The sequence below is a fragment of the Labrus bergylta genome, chromosome 1, assembly GCF_963930695.1.
Source record: "Labrus bergylta chromosome 1, fLabBer1.1, whole genome shotgun sequence".
Taxonomy (NCBI): domain Eukaryota; kingdom Metazoa; phylum Chordata; class Actinopteri; order Labriformes; family Labridae; genus Labrus; species Labrus bergylta.
This window is the reverse complement of record NC_089195.1, coordinates 15,834,834-15,845,460: the sequence shown is the minus strand read 5'-3', so window position 1 is coordinate 15,845,460 and position 10,627 is coordinate 15,834,834. Positions and strand designations below refer to the sequence as shown.

Below are 10,627 nucleotides of genomic sequence, written 5' to 3'. Positions count from 1 at the left end.
TTTGTTTTGTTTTCCAAGTATGTCTTGTCCTGTGTCCTCATGGCCTGCACCTTGTTGTGGTGAGTGGGCGGCCTGTGTATAAATGTTGTGTTGTGAAGGAAAGCACACACATTATTTATTTCAATTCATGATCTTTTATATTTATTTGTTAAACATTCATTTTTGTGCTGTTTTTATGCCTTCATTAGAGAGACAGGGCCGTGGACAGAGCGGGGAACAACACACAGGAACCACATGTCATATTGCAACCCAGGCCGCCTGCCCTGAGGCCTCTGCACAAACTTGTTATTTCTACTCTGAAACAGCCTATTTTGAACGTGGTGTGTATTTGACTTCCTGTATTCCTGAAGCCAGCCTCAGGCGGACACTCGACAAACTGCAGGATTTTGCACTTCCACATTGGCTTCATTCATTGCCACTTGTCCGTAATACTACAAATAAGGGTCTTCAGATATTAATTTTATTTTTAATATAAAGGACAGGAAAGTTCAGAATCTGGGGCGGTTTGTTCAAAGTAACCCAAAAGGATTAAACCGTGAAATATAGACATATGTACCTGTTTTGCAGGTTATTGATTACCTGATGCCCCCTACTGGTTTCATAGTGCAACTTGCCAATTAAGTACTGAATCAGGATCAGCCGTACCTGGAGTAATACTGGTAATACAACCAGAACCCCTTGAGCTGCATGATAGAACTAGAATAGGTTTGAGGTACAAGTATAGCAGTAAGTATAATAATAAACTAAGTAATAACTATTTTTGTTTCTGTGAGGGCTTCCTTCCACAGTCCAAAGGGGTTCGCCGTGGGGAGAAAAAAGTAAGGGATACCATCAGGTGGAATGGCTGGGGTACAGCAGAGTTTGGGGGGGGGGGGGTAAAAGAAAGGGGAGAGAAAAGAGAGAGTGGGAGGAAGAGCTGTGACAGACCTGAACAGTGTGATGACTACCCTTGTTTGCTAAAAAGAACACAAACTTGTGTAGATAAATATTTAAACAATAGAATGATTGAACATCAAACTCTTAAAGTAAAGGTAAATCTTGTTTTTTTTTTTCCCTGCAAAGATTTTGTTTGAAAAACCACATCCAGCACCATCCTACTGGATTTGGTCTTTCAAACAAAGGGTGATATTATTTAAAAATATAACATTTCTCAAAAAAAGGCCAAGATCCCTAAACTTTATCTGAGGATGATGCACAATGCATCTATCAACAGATGAAATAATGGAAGCCATCACACTGTTCACAAAGAGACGGGCTTCGTTCATTTTCTTCGGGCTGCAAGATCTCCACCGGCTCCTCTAGATGATGGCCGAGAAGATGATCCTCATCTGGGGGAACTGCCGATGGAGATCGTGCGACGAGCATGATACCTTTCACTCGGCCAAGGTCATTCCCGCCGCAGTGAATGAGCAGGACATCTGGAACAGCTCTTCCTTGAAGACACTGGTGAAAGAAGGGGAGAAAGTTCCTCCAGACCATGCCACCCCCAGCCAACCCACTGGACCCGGGCATCCAGACCAAGGTTGGTCCCGATGGTCTCCCTTGCCCTCTTCTCCCCACGGCGAATGAGGCTGTCCCAGATTATGAATATCCTGGGTTCTGTGAATTGTTCAATGAAAAGAAAAACAACCTTTACTGGCCCCTTCCAATGCGAAGGAGCTGCAGCTCTTCTCTGTGCTCCTTCCGGATATCTGAGCTCCTCACCCTACCTCTAAGGCTGAGCCCAGCCCTCCTCTGGAGGAAACTTATTTCAGCCACTTTTATTCACTATTTTATTCTTTCATCACTACCCATAGCTCATGACTATAGGTAAGGATTGAAATGTAGATCAACCGGTAAATTGAAAGCTTTGCCTTTCGACTCAGCTCCCTCTTCATAACGACGGTCTGGCACAATACTGCTGACGCTGTCCCTATCTGACTGTCAGTATCACAATCCTTTTTTCCTTTCCTCGAGAACAAGACCCCAGGATACTTCAACTCCTTGAGCTGAGGCAGGTGCTCACTCCCCACGCGGTGGGAGCAATCCAATGTTTTTCAGACATACAACCATTGCCTCAGACTTGGAGTTGCTGACCCTCATCCCGACTTCTTCTGCCTCTGCTGCAAACCGCCCCAAGGCGGTTTGTGTGTGTGTGTGTGTGTGGGTGCTGAGAGATATCTTCCACTATAAGCCCGTCCTGACCAAGCAGCAGTTCCTGCAGTGGGGTTTCTCTCAGAGGAAAATCTCTGTGGTGTGTGACGTCATTAACTTTGTGCAGCAGAAACACAACCAGCTGAAGAAGGTTTGAATAATGTCACTTCTTCTTCATTAAAGTTGTTATTTGATCTCTACCATCAGAGGACTTCTTGTTTCTGTATGAAAGAACAGTCCGAGATCAAAGAATCACATCTGCTTTCTTTGCATGTTTGTATTTTTGCTATTGTACTTTAAACATAATAATAGAACTTAATGTTCAAAATTAATGGATTTAAGAAAATGAAAAGAGGAAATCCACGTATAAATTTAAATATTGCACCCATTATTTTAGTGATATTTTTTCTGGAATGTATCTGTCATGTAGAAAAGGGTCATATTTGTATTCTACACATCATTTTTAAATGTGCAATAACATATATGGCAGTAAATATTTACTTTGTTTATTATGTAACTAACTTTTGTCAGGCCCCGTGTCCACCTAGCGTTGTTTTCAATGAGCAGACAGCGTGCGCAGCAGAAAGCAGCCGCCTGGAGAAAAGGCACAGCGCCCTTCTCCTTTTTCGTGAGGTGACACCGAGCGCTCAAGTTGAGAATCCCTCAACTTTTCAGAAAGGCGCTGTTGACGTCACCGGCACTCTTTTACCAAATATATAATACCCCCCGTAGTTTTACCGCCTACGGATCATGTCTTGTACCCACATCCTCTTTGTGTTTGATCGAGAAATAAACAATCTGAAATAAAAAACATACAGTAAAAAGTAACAGAGCAGTGTCAGTCAATCAGCTGCCGTTGTCAGCTGACTGTTGCCATGGACAGATGTACAGCGCTTTTCTTCTCAGCGCACAAATGCTTCGTGCTAATGCCCCCCGAGTGCACAACCAGCGCTTTTCTGGTACGATAAAACGCTAGGTGGAGCTTTAAGGGGGCCTTAAAGTGTTGTTGTTGAGGGGATCAACTGCGAGTTGAACCTTCACACTGTTTCATCATCATCATCATCATCACCATCTCTATTGCCAGCCTCAGGAGTCCATTAGAAAACATTTAAAAGACAAGCAAAATAAAATACATAGGGTAAAAACACATACAGACAAAACATCACCAATATTCTGAAAGACAACTGTACAAGGATGACTGGTATCGCACGTGTTTATTTAGCTGCTGTCACAAGTAAATTACTTTTTCTTAACTTCATTTCTGTTAAAAAAACAAAACAGTTTCGCTCCATCCTCATCACCAGCTCATCTCTCCGTTATCACTACCTGCCTCCTCATCCTGTATTCATTGTGTCTTTATCCGTCCCTCCATCCATTATGTTTTTATCCTCCCTTCTCCCCTCTCTGTCCACCTGGCACTTTGACATTACCCCTTCATGATCCAACCTTTCAACATGTGTGTTTTCTTGTTTTTTTGTAGCCCAGAGTCAGATGTCCGGCCCAGAACAAGGAGGGCAGGCCGGATGGCAGAGGAGAAGTTCAGCCCACACTAATCGTAAGTGGAGTGTAGAAGGTTGCTTTCTTAAATCAGTGCTTTAATCAGGTGAGAAGAGTCAGACAGGTCGTGTATTAGACTTCTTAATCAGTGAGCTAAGTTCATTTTCTTCAATTTAATGCCTTTGTGTTTGTTTTTCAGGCGCCTGATCAGCCACTCGTAGTGAATCACACAGAATATCAATCCATCTTTCATGCAGAAAGGTTCTCCTCCAGTTCTCCTGGAAACATGATCACAGAGGAGGAGGCAGATGAGGAGGAAGAGGAGGAGGAAGATGAGCAGGAGGGCGACCGCCTTCAGGTGAGTCTCTCTATCAGGCAAATACAGTGACGGGCCTGATGAAGGCCTTATTCATTACCTCAATCTCTGCAAACACAGCGACATCTGGTGGCTGTTAAAGGTATAGCAGTTCTCAGCACCACACTGCACTTTAATAAATTAAGAAAACGTTTCACTTTCATTATTGTAAAGAGAATTCTAGAGCCAGATTGTTCCAAAACGACAGCACAGAAATAACACAACAAAGTCAAATATAAGTGAAATCCCCCCAAAAAAGTGGATCGGTGTGTCTCTGATTTCTTAGCTGTTAAACTTTCTAAATTGTGAAAATGAATGAAGCTTTTTGGAAAGCAGTGATTTTTAAAAGCTCCAGACGTCATGAAACATTTTTTATTTTCTCTATTTTACACAAAACCAGACAGAATGGGTGGAAAGAAAGATTTTAGAGCTTTTGTATCATCTGCCCATCTCTAGTTATTAAATTGAATTACCTTAAAATATTTGGATCCAAAAAGATTTCAATAAAACAAGATGTTTAGTTCCTCTTGGTTAAAAAATTAACATGGAGGAGATGATCATCTTTGACTGGTAGCCAACCATATTTTAAGGAGCAATATATTAAATATCAACTGAATGAAATGATAAAGTGATCTTACTATATGATCAGACATTAAGTAAACATGCTGTGTTGAAGTGCTGGCTTCTCTGACAACAATGCAGCAGCCAGTATGTCCTCCTCCTAACTTTAGATTCTGGTCCTGAATGCTCTGGATTTGTTTGGACCAGAGAAGGAAGGCGGTTTTAAGGAACCCCGACACAACGGTTTTGGGCGCCCCTCAGATTGCCAGGCAAACAACAAACCAACAGGTGTTGCAGCAATGAAAGCGGGCAAGCAAAATGGTTCAGATAGAAGTGACTCTACCCTACCTAAAAAGCCTCGGTATTTCCCTGCTCTCGCCCCAATGACAACTGGGATTGGCTCCAGCCCCCCTGCGACCATTAAAGGGAAAAGCGATATAGATAATGGATGGATGGATGGATCTGGCATCACATTAAAAATGAGCATATCGTTTTCCCAAAACAGTGAAATATTTCATTTCAACATTTGTAATGTTGTCTTTGAGCTATTTTCAGTGAAATATGGGGCATTACTGTTTTGCATATCATCACATTCTGTTTTTATTTACATACTACTCTTCTGGATGTAAAATCAGTCTGGTCTGTGTCTCAGTCTCACTCAGAGCTAGAGGGACGACTCTCAGCTCTGGAGGCCCAGCTACAGAGTCTGCAGCCTGGACTGGACCGGATCAGAGTCCTGGAGAGACGCCTGGAAGACCTGGAGAGACGGAGACACACAGATAAGGTTCAGCACTCACTCTTTATCATCAGTTATTTCCCTCATCAGTCAGACAGCAGAGGAAATCTTCTTTATGAAATGTTTCTCACAGAGTGAAGGTGGCGTGGTGATCATCTCCAGAGAGAGCTGGGAGAACCTGATGAGCAGAGTCGTTCTTCTGGAAACTCAATCAGAACTTAGAGACACACAGGTACCTCACCTTCATGTATCTCTTTACTTATACTGACTGTATACAAACCTAATCATGGGAACATGTTCAGGTATGTTCTGATTACAAACTTTTAAGATTCAAATCTGAGCGAGAGCAACAGTTTCTACCTCAGATGAAGAAAAACCATTCAGTTGTTGCAGAAGTTAAACTACACAATCAGGGCATTTAGAAAATATATAAACGAAGTAAGCTTTTTTACACACGCATAGTTGGTAACCTGCTTTGAAAAAAGACCAAACGTACAGAAATATAATCATTAAAGGTGAGATGGCTACACGAGCCACACAGATACAAACATGTAAACAATTCCTACACACTTTCTCCAGATTAAATACTAAAACACTCTGTGCTTCGACAACATGAAGGGTGATTAATAAAATGCCTGATTAGTCTCCATGATTCATATTCTGCTACTTAACATGAACAAATCAAATCAAATCATACCATTAAAAACAAGACATGCTGCTTTCTGGACACACAGCAATTATTGTTATTACAATTAAACAATAGTGGTCAAATGTTTGACAATCGGAGGCGGGGTGATTCTGTAGAGTTCTTAATATTTAAACCCAACAACCCCAAACAAATACAACCCTCCCTGTGTACATTCCTACACTTAAAATAATTTCCCAAGAATGAGGAAACCTTTCTTGTTTCTGGTAAAGGTGTGGCAATTGAAAAGAAGTTCCACCTCAGAGATAATTGACTGATACGGGTAAAGCCTCATTGTTTCCTGGGAAGGTTTGGAAGTTCATTCCTCTTGCAAGCTAAGAGGGGAGAGAGAAGAAAAACCTTCTCTATGTTCTTCTAATAATAATAATAACTTAATATCTATAGCACCTCTAAAAAACACACGTTTACAAAGTGCTTTGATGTACAGCAAATGCATAAAAAGAACAAAGCAAAAGGAATCCAAACAGAAAAAAAGACAATACAAAAACCTCTTTAACCCAACCAGCACAAGATGCACCAAGATGGTGATATTTATACTCTGAGCAGAGAAGAGGGAGGTGATTACACACCTTTCCCCCCGTTTGTCTCAAAGAAAGTGTCTGCATGAAACACAAAACTAAGGGAAGGGTTCCCACCCGTCCTGGAAAACCTGGAAAACAGTTGACTAATTTTCCAGTACTGGAAAATCAGAGAAAAAGTCAAATGCCCTGGAAAATCACATGTTGTCCTGGAAAATTATTCCAACACTCTCCTACAGGGTTTGACATTTTCATCACCATACGTTAATAAAAGTATCTATTTGTTGCATAATCCACACTAATAATAATAATAATAATATGTGTGTGGGTGTGAGATGTGTGAGCATTCAAAGTTCATCATGAGACGATACACAGTGTCCTGCAAGCAGACAATGTGGTGGAACCGGTAGCTGGCGTTTGTAGGTGAAGTATTGCAGAACTATGCAGACACACCAACACACAAGTATGTAGTGTTCATGACAGCATAGGCCACTACAACGTAGAGTCAATGCAGAATTATAAGTCAACCCTTTCCTTTACCCTGATTAAATAGTCTCCAGAAGATTCCCTCTAGGTTTGTCTGAAAAGATGTCCTGACCTTCTTGTTTCTATTTTTGAGAATTTGTCATTAGTATTCTGTTTTCAGAGGGAGAAATCAAAAGTGAAAATGAAAACTCTAAATCCCCTCTGGCCCACTGCAGCACCACCCACAGTACATTCAGCTCACCTCCTGTTTGTTAGAAAGAGACGTCACATCGAGCTAATAACAAAACGCCATTTCTGCCCTGAATGGGACAAACCCAGTTTAATGAAAAGTACATGTTAGTGAGGAACAGAGAAACATGGAGGAGCTTCTTCATCACACATACCCAGCTGTAAACTCAGATTATATGTAGAAACGTCAAATGTTACAAATGTAGTGAAGCTTATTCTAGCACTGATCCATTTCTCAGACTGATCTCTGTTTCTGTCCTGTCTCTCTCAGCTCAGTGTCCCACCGCCGTGTGCGTCCTCGTCCTCCGCCTTCTCCAACATGTCTGTTGCCTCAAAGGTGAGCTGAACACTCTGCTCTCCGACTGTCCAATCATTTCATGACATCCTGTCCGATCAACAACATGCAAATTTGGCAGTAAGTTTGCTATGTCAGATTAGTCATGCTTACTAAATTATCAAATGTCATTCAGTATTTGTTCAAGCTTCTGATTTTGTCTTCTTTGTAGCGTAATTAAATGATTATGATGTTATATCTTTATTTAACCCGGATTTAAGAAGGGGCACCACTTCCTGTTAAAGGAAGAAATTAACTTTAATGGTATAAGTTAATTAATTAATCAGTCAGTTTCATATCTTGAAAGAAGTAAGTTCTGGAAATGTTAAACCAGAAAACACACAAAGTCCTGAATTTTATGTGTAAAATTTAATATAAAAAGGGGTAAACAATAATGTATAGATGAAACATAAAGAATATGATTATTATGATCAGGATAATGCAATTATAATGTATGGTGACATTATATATTTAGTAATGAGATAAGACACGGTATTGTTTGAATGACTTAATCAGAAAATGGTCAAAAAGAAAAAGTTGATAAAGGAATTTTGGGATTCTATTTGGATTTAAAGGAGGGCTCTGAATAGACACAACTCAAGACTCAATCTTCCAACACCCCTTGCCACCAGCAGTCTTACTGTGAGATGTGTTCAATTGAACTCCGCCGGCTGGTCCCACGCTTCAGTCTCTGGCAAGCGGTTCTTTTCAGGCCCAGAGAGGTCCACGGGCCAGATTAGATGCCTTGACACCTTGGTCGGAGTGTGCAGCTGGGATGGAGATTGTACGTCGGTTCAGCTGTCGTCTCAGAAGCTCCAAGAGGATCCAACAGGAAAAATATGAAAGAGTCTTTTGATACGTCGATTTCCAATTCAGATTAACCGGATGGCCATCTTGATGAATCCAAATTAAGGAATTGGCTTCAAAATTGAAGAGCAAAGACTTTGGAGAAGAAAGTTCAAAAACCTTGCTTGAGCCAGAAAGAATTGATGTTCCAAAAATTGTGCGTGAAAAAGAAAGTTCGGCAGAGACTCGTCTCTACGGCACAAACTTAAAAGAAGTGATTCGGACCGAAGTCCGAAGAGAAGCAAGCAAGCGCTGAAGCTCTAAACTTCAAGAAACCAAAACTAAAAAGAACCCAAAGATCTGAGCTCAGTGTGAACTCTTATCTGCTGGCTGAGAGGAGGGGGGTCTGCAGGCAAAGAGGGGTGCCGCCCACGGGTGACTCCCATTCTGACCGGAGGACAATTGTTCAAACTAAACCGAGTTTACTCAATAAGATTAAGAATAAGAATCCAAACATATATACGTCACCATACATTCATTTCGATATTATTTCTATCAGATCCACGTTGATGTAGGTTCACGTCATATATTTAGACAAACATTTCTATCAGATTCATGTTGAGATGAAAATCACACCACCTGGGAACATCCTCAATTAATCCCAGCCTGTAGGTGAACAAAAACATGTTCTACAGTCAGCATTCTTAATAAGACATATTAATAAAGTAGGAAAAGAAATTGGTGTCTTTAAATAACACCTTCTATAGCTAATATCAAAGAGTATGCTTTATAACACATCTAAATGTATAATTATGAAGGTTACGTGGCTGCTGATAACGGCTACATCTTCTTCAAACAGATTATACAAATGTTATTATCATGATTCATCATGAAACAAACTTGAGCTTGTGTTTTTTTTCTGTAACACATAACGCTGTGTTTGACTATTGGACTAACAGATAAATGTGTCTGATTTATGTAACCAATTGTTAAGAAAGGAAACGTGTTATCTTTGCGTGTATAACACTTTGAGGCTTTTTATTTAACCGCGGTGAAACTTTCTATAGTCCACATTGAAAATGCTAAGTTTGGGAGTTTAATGTTTTAACCTCCTTTCTTTTGTTGTCTGTTAATATCCAGGAGGATCTGAAAGAGAGGCTGGAGAGGATAACAAACATGTACGTTCCTTTTAATTTCTACATACTTAGTCTTTTCTTTTCTACAAAACCTCAGGGAGAGCCTCTGGATGAGGAGAAAATCAATAATACAAAAATAAATAAATCATGATATCACAAAAAAACAGGTTTATAAAGTTGTCCATATAGTTTCTGACACAAGGTGTGTGTGTGTGTGTGTGTGTGTGTGTGTGTGTGTGTGTGTGTGTGTGTGTGTGTGTGTGTGTGTGTGTGTGTGTGTAGGATGAAGAGCACCTCCAGCCTGCTGAAGAACTCTGAATCCTCTACAACAGACTGCAAATAATCTAATATAAATAATCATTGTATCCATTGTAAATGTATCCATCCGCCTGTTTTTGGTGTTTTATGATTATAAACTTGGTAATAAACTGGACAAACGTGATTCTAACTTCTAAAGAACAAATATTGTTTTTGCTGTGACAGGAAGACAGGAAAATGTTGGGAGAAGAGAGTGGGGGGATGACATGCAGCAATGGGCCAAGGTACGGATTTGAACAAACAGCCACTGCGACGAGGGCATGTGACATAACCACTAGGCCATCCAGCGCACAAGTCTTTGTGATGCTTTTAAACTGAGAGGATATTACTTGACAATCATCTGCGACAGGTTGAGCAATCTGATTTAAGTCAGTCCCAGCTCCATGGACACCTCTTCAGTGGCATTTGTACCTACACATGGTCCTATTTCTCAGTCTATAAAATGAGTGAGCAAACATTGGCACATATTGAATTGTGACCCTCACCTCGCAGGTGCTTTTAAAACCCCACCTTGATGTTTTTTTAAAGGAGGTCTTCTAACTTACTTAATCTCTGAGTTATGTAGGCGGCAGTAGCTCAGTCCATAGGGACTTGGGTTGGGAACCGGAGGGGCGCCGCTTCAAGTCCAGGTGTGGATAATTAATAAAGAAGTTGGTCTGGTAGGTAGGTACCAGGGCACCGAACCACCAACTGCTCTAGTGCGCTCAGTGTGTATCATCTCTCTGTTAATGCATGTCCATGTGTGTGAGAAGCATGTCTCTCAATAATAAAGTATCAAATCTGAATTTATAAAGTATATCAAATACAAAATAAAAGTCAGATCTGCTTAAGAA

At 40.7% G+C, this 10,627-nt stretch overlaps 1 protein-coding gene across 1 annotated transcript; it reads left to right on the top strand.

Annotated features, from left to right (window-relative positions):
• The first annotated feature begins 1,305 nt into the window (after positions 1-1,305).
• On the top strand, positions 1,306-10,627 carry LOC110004655 (centrosomal protein of 44 kDa-like). The gene is made up of 9 exons (XM_065959505.1): positions 1,306-1,522; positions 2,061-2,284; positions 3,614-3,688; positions 3,830-3,988; positions 5,199-5,330; positions 5,416-5,514; positions 7,492-7,557; positions 9,481-9,518; positions 9,759-10,627. Exons 1-9 carry the CDS (start codon positions 1,306-1,308, stop codon positions 9,817-9,819), a joined length of 1,071 nt encoding a protein of 356 aa, XP_065815577.1. The 3' UTR covers positions 9,820-10,627.

Bases quoted from the DNA above. Each gene is read 5' to 3' on its own strand.
- LOC110004655 (XM_065959505.1), top strand. From the start codon at position 1,306: ATGGCCGAGAAGATGATCCTCATCTGGGGGAACTGCCGATGGAGATCG. The intron at 2,285-3,613 runs GTTTGAATAATG...GTTTTTTTGTAG, and splicing joins AACACAACCAGCTGAAGAAG to CCCAGAGTCAGATGTCCGGC. The intron at 3,989-5,198 runs GTGAGTCTCTCT...TCTGTGTCTCAG, and splicing joins AGGAGGGCGACCGCCTTCAG to TCTCACTCAGAGCTAGAGGG.